Below are 22,351 nucleotides of genomic sequence, written 5' to 3'. Positions count from 1 at the left end.
TTCTTTTTCACTTTGCTTCTCAATGTTAAAATTGTTATTAGTGGGATGATAAGCCTTTCATTCCCCTAGGAACATTGGGAATATTTCACTCTTGTCAATGAAAATGATGGGATGTAATACCTGGAATTTGAGCTTTGTGGTGTTATTTTATAAAGGAATAGGCCGTTTCTTCTGGACATTTCTCAGAAGGAAGCGCTATACCCTCGTTTTAGATATGCAATTGTTCCAGATGGCACCTTCAAACAGATTTCTCTAGATCACTTCAAGTTCAAGTCTTTTATCAAGATTGACTCTCAGGGTTCTTCTTGTCAGTAATTGATGCTTGTAAATGTTTGGTTGATGTTACACATCCCGCACTGTTCAGTCTCTCTGACTTCATGTCGGTTATTATGTCTTTGAGCAGACGCACTGTACCGCTGATCCGTCCACATTCTTGGCACCTGGCGAAGCTGTCAGAGACACCCTGCACCACGGGCACCGGTGACAACTCAGATGGCCCGCCGGCTATGCAGCTCCACCTCACACCTTTCAGTGTACCCTGGCACTCTGGAGGTGAAAACAGGTTGGTTAAATACTCACTACACACTTGAAATTGAAACTAGATTGAGTTCTGCGTTTTACATTTATGCAGACACCTTTTGGACTCTTTACACTTCTAATGGCTTTAACAGATCTTTGTGTGTGTGTGAGAGAGGGTGAGCGATAGAACCCATTGTTGAAGTAGGGAATTTTGCTTCCAGCTAATTTCACAAGTAAAACAATCAGCAGGAAGCTGATGATCTCACATCTTATGTCAACAAATTCCTCACCGGATGCCACCACTATTTTCAGACCTATGATTCAACCCGTGAAGTGACTAGAACATACATATCTTTAAAGTTGAACTTATGTTAGATATTTGCAGTGGACTAGAGCAGAATACTCGTATCATGGAATAAAGGGCATACTATTGTTGAAGTTTAGATGGTGCATGATAAAATACGGAAAGATATTTATTGGACACAATTATTCCTGTATTTCACACTAATATCTAATATGTGAATCCTGCTGAAAATCTCCCTATTTTATCATATAGATATAATGTTACAATAAGATCCGGTACTAGGCTGGTTTGACTGGGGGTCAATTGCATATTCTGGTTGGGTATAATCAAAATACATTCCATGCTCATGTTCACATTTGTTTGTCAGTGTTTAATAGATAATACAAATAAGTATTGCATTTTTTACTATTTTAATTGTCAGCTGGATAATTTTGGAGGGGCTCCCGGCCCTGGTTACAATGTTGGTGAAATGTTCAGGTTGGGATGGTACTAGAATTGATGGTGATTTCCCTGTGGAAGTGTAAATTCTTCTCACTTGCGTTCTTCCTCCACTGTAAGGGTGGAGCGGCTTTATGCCGGATTTTACAATCCAGATTTCCTTAATATAATCCAAATATTTATCAATACAGCCCTGTGCACTTTCCTTTATTTAATACTGACATTCCATGCTGACAATAGATTGTAAATTCTTTCTGGTTTCTATCACTATGCTTTTTTCAAGGAAATTTGTCCCACCTTGTTCCTCACTTCTGTTTCTTTGTTTTGTTGTGCAGTGAGCTGTCCATGCAGTGGGGTCATATCTCCAGGCACTACAGCACAGACCGCAGCAGTTCAATAGGGAGTATGGAGAGTCTAGAGAATCCTCCTCACCAGGGATACTATGACAGTCAGCTCTCACCCATCGATCCGGTCATCTTCAATAACAAACGTGACTCTGCTTACAGCTCCTTCTCCGCCAGCTCTAACACATCTGATTATACAGTCCCGGTCAAACCTGAGGAGACCAACTCAATGGACAACCTTCTTCAAGGTCTGGGTTCCTCTAGCAGGTATCCAGACGGAGGCCAACATTCGGCCGCTGGAAACTTACAGGAAGAGTGTGAAAGTCTTAAATCAAAGATACTGTCTCAGAGGCCCAAAGCTAAGGTCCGGCCGTCCTCCTACGGTTGCGAGGAGGAGCGAGGTGCACCACCTCAGCCTCCCATGAGAAAGGATAGTTTCAGGGCTACCAGGAGCCAATCAGGTGTGGAAGATAAGCGATGTGTGTCTGCACCTGTTGGCATTCCGAGTTTGGACAGCTGCATGGTTGAAGATCAACCTCCAATCCAGGAAGTGTTGACTGCCGATGTTTATTTGAATGGAAAACAAGACAGCAAACAAGGCAGCAGATTAGAACCGTATTATACCTTCAACTCTCAAAGAAAATCAGGTAGAGAGAGTGATAAAAAACACTCAGAGGACCAATCAAAATCTGTAGAGGGCAACTCTTTGGAAAGGAACATAGATGAAGACTTAGCTGTCCAGCTCGAGCCAGCCATGCACAGACACAGCGCCCCAGAGAAACTTCTAGCCCCTCAGATACGCATGATGAATCTCTCCAGTGACAAAAGTGATCACTCCACATCTCCCACATGCCAGTGGTCACAGTCTCCTCTGTATCTCAATGCGATCGGCCCAGAAACAGCCCAGGGTAAGTGGGGGGCAAGCAGGTGTTCCACACCAGGTTCACTGGCAACTTCAGAACCTGAGGATCCCAGGTTAGATGAAGAAACGCTTGATTGTGGACAGAATGTGTGGCCACAGTCTGAAAATCATACAGGGAATAGGTTCTCTGAGCATGCAGTTCGTGTGGACACCCACCTGGATGAGACCCATAGAAGAGAAGCGCGGGCAGATGATGGCGAGGTCACAAAACAGTCCTCGAAGCGGCAGTTACGCAACTCTAAATCACGCCGTAGAAGTGAACGTTTTGCCACCAACCTGCGAAATGAGATCCAGAGGAAGAAGGCTCAGCTTCAGAAAAGTGGAAACTCTGGTGGTTGCAGTGAGGAGACCGTGGAGGAGGAGGTTACAGATCTTCATACGGATGCAGTCGTCCCTTTAGAAAAGAGAGAAAAACAACAGAGAACACAAACTTTTACAAGTCTAGACCATCCAACTACCTCTGTGCAAACATCCAAACCAACACCTCTACAAATTCCAGTATATGATGCCGCACATGCTGATGAACATTCCAGAAAAAGGCCTGTGAGTTATGAAACTTCTCAGACCCAAACCCAGATCCCTGAACAAAACAGACAAGCGTGTGTACATGTAGTGGAGGAGTCAGCACCTGCAGGCAAACCAAGGCGATGGCGCTGGACACCAGAACGCAAGCTTCTACCAGAAACCCCCCCGGCCAACCAGCAGCCCACAGAGAGTAAGAATAAAGAAGCCACCGGACAGATGTGGTCCGGAAAAACAGGGACGTTGAGAGAAAGAACAAGTTCCTCTAGTGGTCGCTTAGGTAGATCGGACGAGTCTGACATTCTCCCCTTTGCGGACCGCAGGAGGTTCTTTGAGGAAACTAGCAGGAAGTTGAGTCAGTCTGTAACAAACTTATCAGGCTTGACGAGTCGAAACCAGAAACCAGACAAGCCAAGACAGAACCATCCATCCTCACCTGAGCCACTTGAGTCAGGACCCACTAACCTGGGCCGACGGAGATTCTCGTACCAGGGTGTTGTCCAAGACCAAGACGTTATTAGAGAGGTGTTGATAGAAAGAGAAGAGAAAATGAGAGCGAAAGAAAAGGAGAAGGAACGGGAGCAAGAGAGAATTAAGGAGCAAGAGAAGCTTCGAGAACAAGCAAGGGAGATGGAAAGATTAAGTAGAGAAAGGGAGAAAGAGCAACAAAGACTTCAAGAATGGGAAGAGAGGCAGAGACTGCTACAGAGAGAGAAAGAATGGGAGTCTGAGAGAGACACGGTTCAGTCAGAACACAGTATTAGCAGCAAGTCAGAACACAGTATAAGCAGCAACACAATTTCTCACTCTTCATCTCATGATGTCTATCGGAAGCAGCCATCCGGTCCCCAAGAACCTTTCTCCCACCAGCTTTCAGAGCATTACTATAGCAACACTGCCACCAATGTCCAAAAGCACTGCTCAGCATTTCAGCCTGTGATTGGCCAGCACAATCCGTATGACGGCTACCACGGAAATCCAGCCTACAAGACCAGAAGCTACACCCCGACAGAGGTAAGACGAAGGGAATTAAGCATTGTCTGTTATCTGAAATAGCTTTTCAAACTCAGGGCTCCTTTTACTATCAAACCATTACACCATAGACCAATGCCAGAGTTTCATAACACTGTGGAGTTACCACAAAAACATTTATGACAATGTAAACATTATGTGTGTGTTAAAAGTGATCTGTTGGACATGGAAGGAATTTTAGCGCACTTAGTAAGATTAGAAAAATTATTCATTTCATGGTGATGTTTTTATTATGTAGCGTTTATGTTCATTGATATATATATGTGTGTATATATGTATGTGTGTATATATGTATATATATATATATACATCATACACACACACACACACACACACACACACACATATATACAGATGGAAGTAAATACAGACAAAAGCACTGTCAATTACACTTGTCAATTGTTAAGAAATTTTGGTGTGGTATCATATATATTACAAAAAGATAAAGGCTGGCTAGAACGTGTATAAAATGGCTCCAAAAGACAAAGTAATTGTAAAGTAACACTTTAAAAAGTTCTTAAAGAAGCTCTATTAAATCGGCCATCATCTTGGGTATTTTTAGTCCTTTTATATTGATGGTGTTTAATTTTTTCCTGCACATTTATATATATTTTTTAATAAAATTTGAGATCCTTTGGAACAAGCATTATTTGTGTGTACTTTTAACATTTACTTTTTACATTTAAATGGATGGTGTAACATTTGTTGAAATTCTTATATTTAAGAAAAAAAACATTTTCTTTATCCTTTCTGGCATCCTTTCTAGAGTCTTCAAAGCAAGTTGTCAGATTATACTATATGCTAAATTATTAGTGTGTAAAAATGCCAAGGGTTAATGCATTTGTCAATATGATAAATTATAAAGTTAATTAAATTCCCACTGTCAAAATAAGTTCATATTTACTTATTGTTTTGGCCATTCAACATAAATAAATGTAAGGAAGCTTTTTAATAGACTGTTTAATTTTTTTCTACAGGCCCATCCGGTACGGCAACAGAAACAAACAAAAATAAACAGGAAATTCAGTCTGACAGAGAGGTAAAGTGTCTGTTTTTATCTGTCCCAACAGACTGTTTCATTGGTTAAGGACAATTAGAAAATACAATTAATAGCGTATAATAACCCCTCATAGCAAAACTTTAGTTTAAGAAACATGAATAATATTTGTCTTCTTTCCTGTTCTCCAGAGACTACAGGTACAGGACGACAGAGGGTGCTGTTGTTCCTGCCTATGCTGGTCAAAGCAGTCACAGGGTAGCAGTCGAAAGCGCCGAGGAGCATCCTGCACTATTTTCACCCCTTAGAAACCGTGCCATGTCAGAAAATGACATCCGTGTGGAGACACAAAACCCAAATCACATTCCCAACATTAGCAGAATGCGTGCGTCCACTCTTGGCGACCTGGATGAGAATAGAGTAGGTATAGGTGAGGTTAAAAAGAAAAAAGGACCACCACCACCTCGTCCGCCCCCTCCAAAATGGGAGCAGTTCCACAAGAGGCGAGCATCCCACCACAACCTCTTCCCCTCCCCTCCACTCTATTCCTCCCCCTCTTCCTCTCCACCTCGGCCACAGCAGTGTCCATCCCGTCCCCCCAGTGTTCCTGAAAAGACACGTCAGCGTTCCTATAGTCTTCCTCCTAGAGACGTTTCCGAGAACCATCAATGCTACTGTCAGGAATACTCAGTAGCTCCTCCCAGCCCTGCCTGTACACGCCGCACTTTTAAACCCGTAGCCCTGTCTCCAAGGGAGACAGACGAGTCACCTCAGGCTTATGACATGAGAAGAGAGTTTATTCAACCTTCAACGCAACCGGAACCATGCACAAAGTACATGCATATGTATAATAAAGAACAATATATAGTTAGTGTTAAATTTTGTGCAATGAATAGTTTTGTTGATGAAATGTTTTTCTGTTTGATTTCAGAATTCCTGCCTATACTTCTGTCGTTCCAAATCATGAGCAAAGATCCACATTGGTAAAACCCAATGTGGGCTGGGATAGGTGTCATCCTCAACCTTTTGCTACACAAACTGCTACAAGATCCCGTGGAGTATCAGAAAACAGCTCATCAGCTGTACCCGTGTCTCCAGAATCCTACTTCTCCATGAACAGCTACCACCAGCAAGCTGGCTTCCCTGGTGCCGTTCCCGAACTCCAAAATATTTCCTCTCACTGTCCATCTGGTGCTGGCAACAGAAACTTTCCCATAGAGACAGACATAGATGAGATCTCTGAGAATGAACGGGCCGGAGAAGTTGACATGAGGGAAGTGGATGGAAAGATGGAGGTGCAGGGTTTTGCCCGACCAGTTATTGTGTTGGAAACAGACCTTGACAACATGCCGGCTGAAGAGGCTCCAGCAACAAGAATTAAAAGAGGGCACAGGGGTTCCCTGGTGGATTCCATTCTGGAGGAGGAGTATGGAGTATCTAGAAAACAGCTGATAGGAGATTTATTTCCTCAGAGTGCAGGGACAGAAATGAGTGGAGAGAGCTGGAGAGGAGGCTACCCTATGAGTGGAGGCTCTCTGGAGAGGTAATACAACTATTATTTGAGAAGATTCTTTGCTCTCTATTTGTTTTTTATGGGACATTTGTTTGAAAGTCTTGTTCAACCCTCACAAAACCAAGCCATCTTCATTATCAATAACAATATCCATGGCTCCTTTCTAGGCCTTCTAGACTGGGAACATACACAACTCAAGTCCCATGGTCAACTTATGACACATTACCTGAGAACTCACAATTTCTTGCCAGGATGAGAGAGATCTCTGAAAGGAAAGAGGAGGAAGAAGAAGAACTTCATTATAAGGTGACAGTTGTCACTTTTTACACTAAAATGGTATTGTTGTGGTAACGTTTGCAAAACAATCATCCTAGTAACATCATCCTAGCCTACTTGTGAGTACGTTTATCTACCCGTCATCACCGTGATCGAACATATTTACAGAAGCAGTTGATGGAGAGCCTTTATAAAAAGCTGGGTGTTCTCCGCGAGGCACAGAGGGGTCTTCAGGAGGACATACGGGCCAACGCTCAGCTGGGAGAAGAGGTGGAGAGCCTGGTTCTCGCAATCTGTAAGCCCAATGAGGTGGACAAGTACCGCATGTTCATTGGTGACCTGGACAAGGTAACCAGCCTGTTGCTGTCTCTTTCTGGAAGGCTTCTACGGGTGGAAAGCGCCCTGGACTGTGTCGATACAGAGACTGGTCACCACGAGAGGGTAAGAGAGATGGTGTATTATATATTTGTTCCTTACTATTGAAACCAAAAATCATGCTCATGCTTTTTCACTTCTAGCTCCAACTTCTGGAGAAGAAAAAGCAGCTGTTGGTGCAGATGGGAGAGGCTCAGGAGCTCAAGGAACACGTGGACCGGCGTGAGCAGGCTGTCGGCCAGGTCCTGGGTCGCTGCCTGACACCAGAACAGATGCGTGACTACGGTCACTTCGTGAAGATGAAAGCGGCTCTACTGGTAGAACAGAGACAGCTGGAGGACAAGATCAGGCTTGGGGAGGAGCAACTCAGAGGACTTCGAGAGAGCCTGGGCCTAGGGTACGGCCATTACTGATGATTGGTTTGATTGATAGATGTTATTTTAAACTGACTGTGTATGATTCTGTGTTAGAAGTTGAAATGGCTTTGCAATATGTATAGCAAAATGTTCCCAAAAATGGACATTATAATGGTTTGAGGTTTGCATTTGGCTAAACACAATTACTGAAGACTGAACTCAGTTCAACGTGAAAACAATACACTACATGAGGTGGTCATTTAGGACTTCACCGCAGCTGCACTAATAGCCGGTCGAAAAGCTTTTTGGCGCTTACATGAGTTAACCTCAGACGCTTGTTTAAACCACCAAAGAACATATAGTATGTGTGCTCTTTGAAAACAGCAGGGAGATTGTGCTCGCCTTTATTTATTCATGTGTGAATATATTTTCACACATATGATTGCTTAGTAGATAATATAGAGAATCAAATAATACGTTAAGGGGTTCATTTATAATTCACACTACCGTCGTACCAACCGGCTTATTGTAAATCTCATTAAAAAAGGTTTTGTTTTGTAAAGAATTGGTATGTACATTGGGTAAGTGTACATAGTGGATGCCCAGTGCATCTTCAAGTCACAGAAGTTTCATTCTGTCATAACTGGAACTTTTCTTAAATGAAACATTGTGGCCTGCTATTAGTTTGTTTGTGAGGCACCCAGTTTTATACTCATTTGTTCATATTCAATATGCCTTATTGTGCTCGCTAAAATGTTCTCAGATCACTTTTGTCACCAAAGATTGAGTTTGAGGAATGTCTTAAATGCTTAAAAAAAGCCTTACTTTACCAAAAACCTCATATGGTGTTAACAGTAGTAGGAATTGTGAAGCTTGTTCATTGCAGTCAACGTACTGTAAATATGGTGAATGTTTTTTTTCCTGTTTTTCAGTTAAATGAGATGCACTGTGTATAACTTCATGTGTCTTACACATCGACACGACAACGTTTGGGGCAAATGCTACTCGATTTTCTTTTCCTTCTTAATAGAAACTGGACACTAGTCAAGAGGAAAGAGAATGCTGCTTTAAGAATCATTACCTGCCTTAAAGGTCTTAAGTTGTTTTCCCCCGGGAAAACAATCTGAAGTAAATGTTTGAATTTGAAGGGCTTCCATATTTCTACAGGCAAGAAGGAATACATGCTTGTATTTGTATCACAGCTGCGAATTGTTAATAAGGCTTGCTTTTGTTTGCTTAAGGTGTATAAACCTTATAGTTTATTTACTATAAAGTACTTGTTCATTCTGTTGTATCATACATGGTAAATAGGTCAGGGGAGGAGGTGAAAGAAAATATGTGTCTTATTGCTCATTTTCCTTTTTGTGATCAAAACATAAATCATTTACCATTAAAAGTATTTTTTTCTGAAGTTGTATTGGCTAGTTTCATGAAGTCTGGCATGCTATTCCATTTAAAACTAAAGCGCATTCTGCTTATTCATACAATATATTACTGTATAGAATAGTTGTATTTTAAGAAATGATTTGTCAATACCAAACTCTGAAGGAACTGTGAGATTTACTCAAAACCTTAAGACATTTGAAAACGTTATTTTAACCTAAAAACGTTATGCATTCTAGCACTTTATCTCTTGTTTTTAAGAATGTTTTGCAAAAAAGCTTTTCTTGTCTCAAATCATCTTCATAAAAACATATTTGCCTGCTCAACCAATCAGATTCCAGTGTTGCGCAGTCTCTCACGCGCGATCAGTGTGAATGATTGTCACCTGTCACCTATTGGCCTGAACACGTCATCACACACCTGGAAGAACTATGGCGGGAAACGTGACCGTATAAATGAAGCGTGCGCGTTTCAGTTGAATGTGTTTTGACGCTTCTCTTGCGACTGCTCGCGTGTATTATAAATGATGTCCGGGTTTCTACAAGCGCTTAAAAGCACGAGACTTTTACCTAAACAGTATTCGTTTAGACGAGCGTCAAACATCACCTCAAAACCCGCTCGAGGGAGAATTGGCGTCGCGGTAAGTTTACGTGAAACAAATGTGTGCGGTCTTTCCTTGCGTGTCGTGTCATGTCAAAACTGTCACACTAATGCATCGTCTTTTACATTGTTTTTTAGGAGAGTGTATTTGTGATGGGTTTTATCTTTGTTGCTGTTCTTGGTCCGGCTGCGTGGATCCTGTCCAACTCGTGTGACTTGCACAGAAAACCGCTATGACGAACGAGACGACATTTTGTGCTAAAACTGTTGTTAAATGGTGTTTTGTCTTTGAAACACTAGTTTATAAATAAAACCGTTTTGCTTCTGGACCTTTTGACACTAACTGACGTTCACACAACATGTGGTTTACAAGATGAGGACTTTCTGCGCACACAAATTGACAACAGACCCGAAGTGAGGTGTAAGGTAAATCCATTTAATAAAACTCATGAAAGGCAGTGTAACAAAGGAAAAATACTAAAAGCGAGTCGATAACATTTACAACCACAATGAAAACCCTACTGTACAACCCTAATGCTGTCATTTAATGCCGTGTGCATCCTTCTGAGATCAACAGCTTTTAATTCTGTGTTGGAAAAAGTATTTTCGTAATGAGGGGAAATGAAGTGGGAACAGTTTGTGTTTTTCATGGCAGAAGCTTTGCATACAGATGTATGATTCAACTTTGCTGAACTGGGATGGTTTCTTTACAATGGAACCACAGAGAGAGCATCACTTATACAGGATGTCATAGTGGCCAGGACGGTACAGGAGGAAGATGCGCGGCTCTCTTCCTTCAGGAAAGATATGATGGTTCACTGTTCCACCTTCTCCTCTGTCCATGTATTCCACTAATACGGGCACGTTCAGTGCCTGTGCTAAGGCAATGATATGGATGTGGTCACTTTCTTTTGACATGGGCTCCACCTCCTAAAAGATTAAACCGAGTATTAAGCCAAGCACCACAGGTAAAAGATCTGAGCTCGTGTTTATCAAGCTTCTGGACATTTCTCACAAGAACACTGCTAAGAATTTACTTGTATGTGAAAAAATGATCTGCTCAAAGCTGCGCTTAAATGTTAGTTATGAAGCAGCTTGGTCGTAATTTAAGAGAAGTGTAGGACTAAATCTTAAGTGTCAGGCTTAAGGATGATTTACAACACTTTGCTGTGCAGCAAATGGGATTTTAAATGACGACATTGGCATGGACCAATCAAGGAGTAGATTTCCTTAAGAATATTCTCTGATACATTCAACTTTATATTTAAGTTTGGAAGTAGGAGTAAATTTCATGAATTCTCAGCACTTAAGACTAAAATGGCACTTTGAGAAGCTTGATAAATACGGTAAATACAGAGACATGTGGTTGGCCAATGGAACCGTAGATTCCACGTTATACACGCATAAATTCGGTACTCCCTTCCATAGGCGTAATTGAGGGTGGCACTTTTTCAAAGTATGAATTTGCGAAAGGCATTTATTAATGAAACACCTACACTTAACTTTTCATAATCTAATTTATACATTTAACAAACATCTTTGTGCGCAAGATAAAAAGCATGCAGTTATGATGTATTGCTATAGATCATGTTTTTTTTTTTGCGCGTTCTCAAAGTTATGTGTGATTTCACACAAGAAAACATTTGTACCGAAAACAACATTGTTTTTAAAGAGAAACTACTCGACTAAAGAAAACGTCTATACCATAATGTATTTAACTGAAAAATCTTTATTGTCATTTGCGTGTTGAATATAAACCAATTTTAGGAATTCCACCATTCAACGTGAATATCAGAGAATATTCTTAAATAAGCAAATCAATGTAAGAAATAAGAAATGTCAATGGTCCATGCCAATGTCGTCATCCTGTCGTCATCCCGTAAAATCCTGTTTGCCGCACAGCAAAGTGTCGTAAATCATCTTTGAGCCTGACACTTAAGATTTAGTCCTACACTTCAATTACGACTGAGCTGATTTATAACCATCTTTTAAGCGCAGCTTTGAGCCAAGTCATTTCTTAGCAGTGTTCTTTTGAGTAATTCTATGAAGCTGGATAAATACCGGCCCTGAGCGGTATGTATAATGCATGTGTCAAAATGCTATGATGTCATTTTACTCTTATTCCTAGACTTCAAAGTTTCAATGAAAGATTCCTTAGTGTTTGGACTAGATCTCCGCTCCTTGAGCTGAAGAGGTCTCCTAACCAAGTTAAGAGTAACATGATGGCAAATACCATGGACTCAACAAAGAAACCATGTGTTGGAATGATATAAAAAATGTAGGATTCCCTTTGGTCTTTTCTTTATATACAGCTGTGAGTGTATAATAGGGTGTGATTCAGCAGCTTAATTCTTTTACTGTTAAAACTCAATTAAAATGTTTTTGCGCATAATGAAACATTTGTGTCACCATATCTGTTTGAAAGATGAAATTGCAGGTTACTTTGTGTATACATCTTCATATGGTTTTAGGTCAAATGATGTCAAGTTTCCCACAGAATGGTACAGCTCATTATATCAATCACTATCATCACCGTTGTAAATCAGGGGAAGGTAGGCAGACTGTTTTCAACACTGATTTTTGTGTACTTGCCCAATAACAACATTTGTGCGTAGTGATTGGTCGATTACTGCGTGTGATATATAACGTTTGGAACATCAGATTCCAAAGCAATTGTACTGACAGGTACTCCCACCTTACTCGCGTATAAATTTGGGCAGTCTCATACCACGAACTGATGTAGATTTGAGGGGAGCTGTTACACAGAGGCGTTTCAGGCAGATCATTCGCTACTTCTTACTAAGAATTTTTTACACTTAGGTCAAAGTTTAGGACTACTCCTATAAAGAGCATTTTTGAGAAGTTTTATTCATTCGGGCCCAGTTTCATAGACAAGACTAAGCTTAAGACCGGAATATGTCGTAGTTAAATTAGGATATTCAAGTCGCTTTATAAAAATGCCTTCGACAAAGTCATTACTGGTGTGCATTTGAGACAAACAATGACACTGATATAGTTTAAGAAATGTCAGGGCAAGTTATTTAAGTTATAACGTCTGGGACTAGTCTTAAGCCTTGTCTGTGAAACCGGGCAATAATGAGTAAAACCATTCTTAAAATATGTATAGCTCTAAGATGGTAAACTACAGTAAGATAGACTGATTTATACAAAATGGCCATTGAAACATTCTCCAAGAACATTCTGGGATTTATTTAAAAATACATTTAGTGTGAATATTCACACCTAATGAAGGAAATCTACACATTTCTTTACATTAGACCCCTTTGAAAATTATAAAATTGTTCCAACCATGTCTCACCTGCTGACAAAACTCTTTGATACAGCGACCTCCCTCTATGAAGTGTTGAAAGAAGCCATGTTCTCGCTGCAGGTGTCCAGAGGTGAGAAGCCTCAGGTAAACTACAATGTAGTCAGACACGCTCTGGTCATTAAAGGAGCTCAACAGTTCGCCGAGTGATTGTTGCTTTTCACACAGATCAATCAAGTCCATAAACTGATCGAGAAAAATAACAGAAAGTAAAAACAGATGAGAAACTATTCATCCTTATGTAAAATATCCACGGTTCAAATTGTGATTTTATAACTCACCGTGTTGTGAAAGTCCTCAATAGTGAACTCGGTAAAGCCCTGGTTCACAAGGTCCAGTTTACTCTTAGCTGCCACAGCTTTAAACCTAAAGTGTTAAAAATAGGACTGATTATAGGGACTCAAAAACAGTGAAATGTACAACAACACGGTCCAAAACGGTGACAAGGAGGATAACAAAATATTCCTTAGAAGACCGGTAGAAGCTGATGCAGATGTCAGCAACTTTAGGCCATGGTGTGTAGAGAGATACAGCATGGGATGATCATATGGAACAGTACATTACCTTTGCAGTTCTTTGTTGTCGTCCAGTAATGACTCCAAATGTGCGAAGCCAAAGGCTCTGTAGAAACAATTCCCATCCGGCCGCGTTTTCCGAATGTGGGTATATTTTTTGTGAAGGTCCTGTGGATGAGAGTAGAATGTTAAGATTTTAATGAGAGTAAGGTTTTACAAGCGAAACATTCTCTTAAAAATGTTCAGCCTTAAGGTTTAGGGCTGTATGTGTCAAATAATTCTTTGTAAAAAGTAGGACTTTTCTAAGAGTAAGAGACTTTTATACAGAAGCTAAAAGAAAATTTCAGTAAAGTCTAAAGAAAGACTGATTCTTAAGTTCTGACTTAAGTGTTGTAAACTATGGACTACAATGATTTGACCTCTGAATCAGCCCATAAGGAGCCTGCAAAGGGTGAAGTCACAGCAGCATTACACAGTTTATTCATGATTGAATTAACACATTACAAATATTTTATTATTTTATGTATCCATAACTCATTTGGGTCAAATAAACCAAATGTTATTGGGAAAGAACATAAAAATCAGAGTTAAAACCTGTCTGCCTATACCTTCCCCTGATTTAAAACGGTAAGCTTATAATAGTGATTGATAATTTGGGCTGAACGATTTTGGGGGAAATTTTACATCAGTTGACTTCAACCCATATATTAAATACATGAAGTAACCTGCAATTTTATTTTTCGAACAGAGATTGCAACAGATGTGGAAAAGGAAAAATAGCAGTTTCAAATTTCTTTTGCATTGTGTGCAAACATGGAAAAAAATGTATTATTTTTGGGTTTGTTTTTACTTACTTCCAGTTAGTTTTAACAGTTAATTTTCTTAAGCTGATGAATCCCATCCTTTATATTGCACTTACATCTATATATAAAGAAAAGACCAAAGCTGCAAATCCTTAAAAATAGATTTAACAAGTTTTATATTATTATATTAAATTATTAACATTATGTCATTCCAACACATTGTTTCTTTGTTGTAAAGTTCATGGTATATGCCTTTGTACTGCCATCTTGTTACTCTACACTTATGGACCTTGTTGAATCACTCTTAATCTTAACTATGTAAAATTACGTCATTCTTAGAATTTTGACACACCTGAGTGTAAAATTTTACTCTGAGTGGCTTTAAAGATTCGGGAACAGATTTGAAATCCAGGTTTGTGGATCATTTTTGTGCAGTCCAAAAAAGTCCCAAGTGAGCTCATAAACCTGCAGTCACCTTTATCTTGAGTTGGTAGATTGTGTCCTCTGCAGCATATTCACCCTGAAGCACAGAGAGATCTTGTCTGTCTGACACTAAAGGGTTAGTGGTGGCTATCTGTTAAAACAAAACAAACTATTTAAGTTATAGTTCACCCCAAACTTACAATTCTGACATATTATACAACACTTTCCTGATTTTATAAAGTTGTAACACCTTTGACTGCGAAACATGCTGATGTTTATGGACAGTTCAGTTCAGGGTCAGTTGTGGTCTGGGGCTTAGAGCGTTGGGCTTGTGATCAGAAGGTTGCTGGTTCTAATCTCAGTGCCAGCAGGTCATGACTGAAGGGCCTTGAGCAAGACACCTTACCCCTGATTGCTCTGCAGTAATGTGCCACTGTATAAAACTACTTGTAAGTTTTTTTGGATAAAAGCGTCTGCCAAATGAGTAAATGTAAATGTAAATGGAATACACAAGAAAATGACAACATGTTTACATTCCGCTTTTCCATACAATAAAAATGAATAGCGCCGTAAAATACCAAGCTTCAAACACCATCTTATGATTCATGCACTATAGACGGTTTATTGGATGCACACGCTGGCCAAAGTTAACTTCCGGTCTGTGTATGGTTATAATATCAATGGTTTTATATTTAATTTATATTCATATACATTTTATGGTATATTAATTGTATAAATAATCTAAAACTACTCAACAGTAATTCATTTTTAGCAGAGGTCTAGTTAAGATTGGGCCACTTAACGTTTGTTTTTGCTGCTGAAAGAGTCTAAATCAAAGCTCTCGTCTAAAGCCATGTTATACCATTTAAGATATCTTACTCCAACAAAGTTCTCAATTACATGTTTAAATAATTAAATAACAGCCCAGAACTAATGACAAATCTTTTAATACAGATTGGAAAGTATCCCATGGTGAAGTCTCAAGAAGCTGGCTGACAAAATGCCAAGTGCAGATTTCAGCAAAAAGAAACGAATACTTTAAAGATGATTAAATGTAAAGAAAATTATTCCTAAATGACTACAGTTGTTATTCCATGTTCCAATGAGTTTACTTTTACTCCAAAAATTTGGAAAAAGCATGATAGCATTGTGTTAGCAACACAAAGGTCGACATAAGATTTTCAGGAAACAGATATTAATGAAATGTGTGTATGTCGAATGGCCTGCGAGTCGCTTCGGATAAAAGCACAAATGTAAATGTGAATATGGAATGGCAACAGCAGGAGGAAAGAATTTTCACTGTATAATATCTATCTGCAAAAAGAGTTGGGGTGGGACCTAACCAGAACAGAGGACAGGTGAGGTCATTAACACTTTAAATGCGTGACCCTTTGTTCCATTTTGGTGTTTCCCAACACTTTATGTTCAAATGAACAGCATTTTGCCTCTTTGTTACAGGTTTGTGTACACCAGCATCTAGAAGAGAACACACAGAAGTATGAAGTCATAAATGTGATCACTTACCTCATGCTGAATGCGGTCCTGTTGTGCTATTATGGCCTCATCATATGCGAGGCAGTTTACTCCTAAATGAAAACCAAAAACGCATATAATAATAATCTGTAACCAACATAGAGAAAAGTATTCATTCATTTCCATTAAAAGAAGCACACTGGCAACAACAACGAAAAAATGTGGATCCGTAATTACTCGAGTTATTATGGGCAATCGAAGCGCAGAATCCACGTCATACAGTGAGGAATGCAGAATGCCACATTGCAATCAGACGTAATGTAAACAAACGCGATCTCTACGGTTTTGACTGACAATTAACATATCGCCCATTTAATACAGACATCATCGCACAAATATCAGTGGAAACGTGATTAAATAGTAAACTGCTTATTAGTAGAACTGATTCACAACCAACTATACCGTTACAACTGACAGCGTCATTTTATAAGCGTAGCGAATACGCATCAGTATGTAAAAACGGTGCGATATTCTTTGATCCATTTCGGTTCTTAATAAAAAGCCCAGATGTGTCTTTTCTACAGCTTGAGATGAGCTTTGTTTCTGCTGCTGATGCATTGCTTCAAGCTCATCTTATTTCTATTGCAACATCCTTCGCACGAGACCCTTCTGGTTGGTTTGTCTAAGCATGTCAACCCATCTTTATGACAGAGAGAAGCAGCATTATTTTTCACTTACCCTCCATCTCTCCCTGTGAGGATTCCTGCTGCTCATCCGCCATCTTGATCCAATTATTTTTCTGCCGCCCCCTTCATTCGATGTATACTTCCGGGTCATGTCATTCTCTGCCCGCACATGGTCGTTAAAATGATGCTATTAAACAGATTTGCTGTTTCATTGAGGCGTTTTGAAAAGATGACGAAGCCGCGCCGATGGCACCATACACGTTTGACAAGTTAGTGACTCGTTCTGTATTGATTGTAGTTTCTTGCTGGCAGTGCAGAATAAATGACGTTATATAGGCACTTGACGCCAAACAACCGTGTTGTACAGCGCATTTAGGACCGGGTGTTGGGTTAAGTAGTTCACATTCAAAATGAAAAATCTTTGTCATTTCAAACCTGTTTGACTTTGTTCCGCTGAACACAAAATATATTTTGAAGAATTTTGTTATATCCCCCATTCACTTGCATTAGTTACAATAGAAATGAATGCGGGTGTTGTGCTGTTCTGTTCCCAACATTTTTCATAATATCTTCTTTTGTGTTCTGCAGAAGAAAGTCGGGATGGTTTGACATGACAAGATAGCGCCTAAATTATGACAGAATTTTCATTTCAAAGGTGAACTACTCCTTTTAGAAGTTTGACCAGTGTTCACGGGTCGTGATGCTTTACTAAAAAAAGGATATACCTGGCCAGATTTATCCAATAAACACAATGAAACTATAATGTAAGGATATCAAATATTTTTCGTCTGCCAAGCAAATTAGTTCTTAATACTTAAGAGGTCAAAGATGTGTTTCTAGAACGCATCTCAACCAAATATAACCTGAAACTATCTGTTTTATGAAGCAGTTGCTTCTTGTTTACTTCAAATTGATAGAAACCTTTTTTCAGTCTGACAAAAAGACATTTAAACTTGTTGTGTGTTCACAGATGAGCTGATTGAAAACATGGACAAAAAAGCAACATGGGACAGATTTTACGAAGAGAATGGAAGCAAAGGCAAATTCAAAAATTTTGAGTGGTTCTTTGGATTCCACTCAGTCCAGGAATTCATTCTTCCTGTAATACAGACCATGTCACATTCCCACAATCCCCCATTACACATCCTGGACATGGGCTGTGGTACCTCCGCCCTAGGACCTTGCGTTTACAAACACTCCCCGTGTGCTGTCAAGGTCACGTGTGCTGACATCTCTCCTGTGGCCATAAGACTTCTGGAGGAGCACACCGATAAATCATCATTAGAGTCACAGAACCCATCCTCTGTTCTTTCCTTCATAGAGATGGACTGCACACAGTTAAGAGGACAGTTTGAGTCCAGAAGCCTGGACTTGATTCTAGACAAGGGTACTACAGATGCTTTAGTTAGATCTACTGAAGGGCGGGTCAAGGCTAGTCGGATAATAAGGCAGTGCCTACAGGTGCTGAGGACCTCGGGTAGTCTCTTACAGTTCTCAGACGAGGATCCTGATGCCAGGCTTGTATGGCTGGAGAAAGAGGTTAGAGAAACAGGTCAGGCAGCTGATGTGGGAGTTCAAGAGGTGGGGGAATTGAGAGGGGTCAGTTATTTCTGCTATCAGATTACTCCTCGTGTTGCCTCCCATTAAAAGATATAATGTATGTTAGTAATCATAGTGATTATAGTTATCAGCTTTAACACAATGTAAATAAATGCAATCAATTCTCTGAAGTCTTTATGTCTGAAAATGTTTCAAAGTGGCAAACCACTAATACAAAAACGGTTCTCTAGCAGCAGTCGACAAGAATCTTACACTCGTCCAGATTAAATCAGTACAGTAAGTACAGGAAAGATCTATTTTAAACAAGATAAAAACATTTGAGTGCTTGCTTTAATGAATGCACATCTCGTGTAACAAGAGAAACTAACAGAACAACCCATATGGCCTATATCTATTCTTTTGAAAAATCTGGCATGCAGAATGTCTCCAACTTAAAAGGGCAAGAACAATACTTAAAATTTTTAACACGATAGCGATGGGTTTAATTATTGTAGAGGTAACGTGGTTTCTCTCGTGTATATGGATTATATGGTCTTCTGTGTTTCTGTTTCATGACCAAGTTGTTCCCTGGCCAGCTGGGGGCTGAATGGTCACCACCTTCAAAACAAAATTCAACCGTTTAGCACCATGTAACCTTACATAAACATGAATTTATAAAGTAACCTCTGAGGAAGGTGTCCGTTTGAAAGCTATAATAACCTGCTGTGAAGTGTGGAGGTATATTGTCCATGTAGAATTGTGGCCCAACGCAATTATGTTGCCTTGGTTGCTCAGGTTTCAAACCTAGACCAGGAAGATGAGGGTAAATAATGTCACTTTAAACAAAACAACAAACATGAATAGTACGAATTATGTCTGCCAGTACTTACTGACAGCCGAAACTGTAGTTTTAGCATTTATTCTCTTCTAAATACATTTTGATGGACATTACTACTTACGTTTAACCATACTGTAGTGGTTGGCAGGCTTTTTAGGTCATTTAAAGTATCTCTAGATAAATGTATTAAAACAGGCCTATTTCCAAAATCATGAAGTGTGAAGAGTGCAGTACCTTGAAACTGACCAGAACAATTTAAAGTTTGCAGGAAAGGGCTCTGAAGCAACGGCGGGCGATCACCTGTTTTACAATCATCTGTAAAGGAAAACAGACCATTCTTAAGAAATGTAAGAAGATTAAAAATGATTTCAGATCACTGAATTTCTCACCAGGGTTTGACAGTTGCACTCCCCATGCCTGTGCAGCATGTTCAAGCAGCAGACTTGTCATCTTGCGATGTGCAACTGCATTCCAGTGCACACCGTCGTTCGTACGTAGATGGAGGCTGAAGCGAAACTGGAAGTGCATGTCCAGCACATCAAATCCAAATTCGTTTGCAAGAGTGGCTCCGAAGAAATTAGCCTCAATCACATCAAACCTTAATAGTGGACCGAAGTGCTGGATCTGAGTTTGAAATAAAACGGCATTATTGTTAGCATTGACATCATTTGCTAGTGTCTATAGCCACTTTCGCACCAGATTATTTAAGGAACGAAGTACCGTGACTAGCAAAGAGGGATGTTGATACATTTTCCTTTTACTAGGTGCGTTTGCACAGATGGCCCATGACAATGACAAAAGCTAATCGACAGCTAGGCATTAAAATAAAAACTGAAGGACGACCCGATTTGTGCTTTGTTGTCTGTGGCGGGTTTCGTTGTTTTAAATACATTTACATTTAGTCATTTAGCAGACGCATTTATCCAAAGCGACTTACAGATGAGGAAACATTGGAAGCAATTATAACAACATAGGCAACAAAATACATAAGTGCATCAAACTAGTCCATTAAAGCCTAGCACAGTATAAAAAGCTAAGAATAGTGAGGTTAGTATTTATTTTATTTTTTTTATAAAGGAAAGGGAAAAGAATTAGGAAAAATCAATCAGTGACGATAGAGATAAAAAATGCCAAAAGGAAGACTAAGAGACTAAATATGGCTATTTTAAGTACTGCGTATCACTGCGGTGAAGAAAAAAAATGTGCAGACATAGATAACAGGTAAATGTTGTTTACATTTGCGTTCTGTTTGTTTGTATGTTGTTTAAATCATGGTTATGTCACATGGGTGCAGCCAGTCAACACGCTTGTTGGTTCTTTTATTCTTGGGTTAGACTCTGCTCCGGAGAAGGAGCTGAACTAAGCTCATGAACTAAGCTCATAAGCAGCGACAAATAGTTCTGGAACTACGAAATCATTCCTGCGGTGCGAAAGCCCTTATTGCAAACGGCACACTCTTTTTAACCCACCTCGGGAACCAGAAAACCTCCCACTATTTTCTTGCCCAGAGGCATGGTCATGTTCCACACAACCATGCTGTCCTCCGGCAAAATGTTCTTCAACTGCCCGAAGAATTTGCGAAGATTATCTCTGTAATCCAAGGCCCATTCTCGGCTGTACCTGTGCAGGGAAAAATTGCAAAAATATTACGCAGTACAGTTTATTGCCTTACCTGCGCTGCATGTATAGAAATACATTGAAGTGAAAGCTCACCTGGACACATCCCACACGCAAGAATTAACTATGACCAGGTCTGGTTTTAGGCCATGTTCGAAGTCTGCCAGGACACTCTCCATGTAGTACGAGAAGACTCGCGTGACAAAATAAAACCGGACCAAATGGTGATCTGTGTGGTACTGCCGCACTTCCCTGTAGGACGTTCCATTGTTCATCTGCCCCAATCTCCCCCCTTCCACTAGACAATCCTTCTCAAATGATGGCTCGCCCTAGAAAATATGGATGAGAGGCTTTTAGCATCACTGCATGACCACAAAACTCCATGTACCTAAAAGCGCTATACGCATGTGTGTGTTAGGTCTATTGCCTAAATTTGACTTCTTAAACAGAAGTGTATGGTTTTAACTGATGTGAATGGGAGTTACTAAAGACTCTAATCTCATCAATGTAGTCTCCTATTTACCGTGACAGCAGGGTTCTCAAGTCTCACGCATTGGCCGTTAGACACACGCATTTCAACCAGTTCACACGACACACCGTGTATTTGTAGTTACATTAATAATGCTACATGTAAAGCGGAGTGCTCTGGGTAATATTTTATATTAATCAATTAATCATTACCATTGCATTTGTATTTTTCAAAGATGTCAGGGAAAAAGCAAAACAATATTTGATGTTATAATTTCAATTTGTGCTGGTTAAATATGAACAATGTGTAAAATTGAGGCGGCGGGGCTCCACTAGGGCTCCTCCCCTGACCGCATGGGATCTCACTCCAAGCTTTTGATAAATCTTGAGAACCCTGGTGATAGAAACACAATCACTACATTTTTTTTAATTTGCAAAGTTATTTAATACATTTTTAAAATTAGGGTTAAAATAAAAGCCATACTAAGCATACTGCGAACAGCTAACGTTAGTTTCCATTGACATGCGCATTCCGTTAGTAATCAAAGCACATCACATTAACTGATAAATGAGATTTGCATCGGATTACCTTGCTTTTTAACTGAGAAGAAGTCAAATAAGCGTCTTTTTGCAAGAGTAACACTAAATCCTTGTACACGGAGCGCTGGACTGGAGGAAAAGCAGCATTCAATCTTGTGCAGTTTAAAGTGAACAATCAATAAGGATATTATGGTCACGATAATGAGATCCGTCATTACTTACTTGAATCTCCTAAAACCACTACAAACTTGTTGTGAAGGAGCTGAGATGCCTGACTTCGACTCACCTGCCCCATCACGGTTTCACCTGCCTGACATTAACATCAGAGTCGTTAAAACGCACAAACTTTACGATGACCAAAGACATTCAGACACACGCAGTGTGGACATATTTGACATCGGATAACTGTTACAGGGGATATAAAGTTACCACAAACACTTACGCGTCAAGAGAGATGTTAATGACAATCAAGTGCTTGTCGTAATGAGCTTTGAGTTTTTAACAAGTGTGAAAGTGCTCCCCTTGTGGTGATTTAGAGGA

The 22,351-nt window shown here is 39.8% G+C and overlaps 4 protein-coding genes across 11 annotated transcripts in view; 2 read left to right on the top strand and 2 right to left on the bottom strand.

Annotated features, from left to right (window-relative positions):
• The window catches only part of shroom4 (shroom family member 4), a 44,958-nt gene extending 36,331 nt beyond the window's left edge, over positions 1–8,627 (top strand). For 3 of the 4 annotated variants that reach the window (XM_079458528.1, XM_079458530.1, XM_079458531.1), the window contains 8 exons: positions 404–562; positions 1,597–4,063; positions 5,059–5,120; positions 5,270–5,911; positions 6,010–6,621; positions 6,759–6,897; positions 7,036–7,308; positions 7,386–7,803. In XM_079458528.1, coding sequence (XP_079314654.1) covers positions 404–562; positions 1,597–4,063; positions 5,059–5,120; positions 5,270–5,911; positions 6,010–6,621; positions 6,759–6,897; positions 7,036–7,308; positions 7,386–7,655 — 4,624 coding nt within the window. In that variant the 3' untranslated portion in view covers positions 7,656–7,803. Of the gene's footprint in view, positions 1–403; positions 563–1,596; positions 4,064–5,058; positions 5,121–5,269; positions 5,912–6,009; positions 6,622–6,758; positions 6,898–7,035; positions 7,309–7,385; positions 7,804–8,530 lie in introns of those variants that run through there. The other variant, XM_079458529.1, reaches the window with a different exon arrangement.
• Positions 8,628–9,997: 1,370 nt separating this feature from the next.
• On the bottom strand, positions 9,998–17,237 carry otub1b (OTU deubiquitinase, ubiquitin aldehyde binding 1b). Its single transcript, XM_079458629.1, has 7 exons — positions 16,862–17,237; positions 16,175–16,236; positions 14,703–14,801; positions 13,474–13,592; positions 13,191–13,275; positions 12,901–13,095; positions 9,998–10,511 (listed from the first exon to the last, which is right to left on the bottom strand). The coding sequence occupies exons 1-7, from the start codon at positions 16,902–16,904 to the stop codon at positions 10,314–10,316; spliced, it is 801 nt and encodes a 266-aa protein (XP_079314755.1). The 5' UTR covers positions 16,905–17,237; the 3' UTR covers positions 9,998–10,313.
• cskmt (citrate synthase lysine methyltransferase) lies at positions 16,950–18,537 on the top strand. The gene is made up of 2 exons (XM_079458638.1): positions 16,950–17,078; positions 17,780–18,537. The coding sequence occupies exons 1-2, from the start codon at positions 16,979–16,981 to the stop codon at positions 18,454–18,456; spliced, it is 777 nt and encodes a 258-aa protein (XP_079314764.1). The 5' UTR covers positions 16,950–16,978; the 3' UTR covers positions 18,457–18,537.
• fam113 (family with sequence similarity 113) lies at positions 18,343–22,331 on the bottom strand. 5 transcript variants are annotated; one of them, XM_079458589.1, is made up of 9 exons: positions 22,254–22,326; positions 22,034–22,117; positions 21,861–21,940; positions 20,900–21,132; positions 20,656–20,806; positions 19,576–19,810; positions 19,421–19,501; positions 19,069–19,152; positions 18,343–18,966 (listed from the first exon to the last, which is right to left on the bottom strand). In XM_079458589.1, exons 2-9 carry the CDS (start codon positions 22,104–22,106, stop codon positions 18,851–18,853), a joined length of 1,053 nt encoding a protein of 350 aa, XP_079314715.1. In that variant the 5' UTR covers positions 22,107–22,117; positions 22,254–22,326; the 3' UTR covers positions 18,343–18,850. The 5 variants fall into 5 exon arrangements, with proteins under 5 accessions (XP_079314715.1, XP_079314714.1, XP_079314716.1 ...); XM_079458588.1 differs by having other exon boundaries at positions 18,352–18,966; positions 22,034–22,121; positions 22,254–22,331; XM_079458590.1 differs by having other exon boundaries at positions 18,402–18,966; positions 19,433–19,501; positions 22,034–22,121; positions 22,254–22,331.
• Positions 22,332–22,351: the final 20 nt, after the last annotated feature.

The sequence above is a fragment of the Barbatula barbatula genome, assembly GCF_947034865.1.
Source record: "Barbatula barbatula genome assembly, chromosome: 1".
NCBI classification, from domain to species: domain Eukaryota; kingdom Metazoa; phylum Chordata; class Actinopteri; order Cypriniformes; family Nemacheilidae; genus Barbatula; species Barbatula barbatula.
Note: the sequence above shows the minus strand (reverse complement) of the source record. Positions and strands in the feature narration are given on the sequence as shown.

What these genes read in the sequence shown, in the direction of transcription:
- fam113 (XM_079458588.1), bottom strand. Translation starts at nt 22,106, where the DNA reads ATGGGGCAGGTGAGTCGAAGTCAGGCATCTCAGCTCCTTCACAACAAG. An exon ending in AGTGGTTTTAGGAGATTCAA is followed by an intron (nt 21,941 to 22,033) that starts GTAAGTAATGAC and finishes CTTTTCCTCCAG; the next exon opens with TCCAGCGCTCCGTGTACAAG. An exon ending in AGTGCAACTGTCAAACCCTG is followed by an intron (nt 19,502 to 19,575) that starts GTGAGAAATTCA and finishes TTTCCTTTACAG; the next exon opens with ATGATTGTAAAACAGGTGAT.
- cskmt (XM_079458638.1), top strand. Translation starts at nt 16,979, where the DNA reads ATGGTCGTTAAAATGATGCTATTAAACAGATTTGCTGTTTCATTGAGG. An exon ending in GCACCATACACGTTTGACAA is followed by an intron (nt 17,079 to 17,779) that starts GTTAGTGACTCG and finishes GTGTGTTCACAG; the next exon opens with ATGAGCTGATTGAAAACATG.
- otub1b (XM_079458629.1), bottom strand. Translation starts at nt 16,904, where the DNA reads ATGGCGGATGAGCAGCAGGAATCCTCACAGGGAGAGATGGAGG. An exon ending in AGGACCGCATTCAGCATGAG is followed by an intron (nt 14,802 to 16,174) that starts GTAAGTGATCAC and finishes TTGTTTTAACAG; the next exon opens with ATAGCCACCACTAACCCTTT. An exon ending in TTGAGGACTTTCACAACACG is followed by an intron (nt 13,096 to 13,190) that starts GTGAGTTATAAA and finishes TTTCTCGATCAG; the next exon opens with TTTATGGACTTGATTGATCT.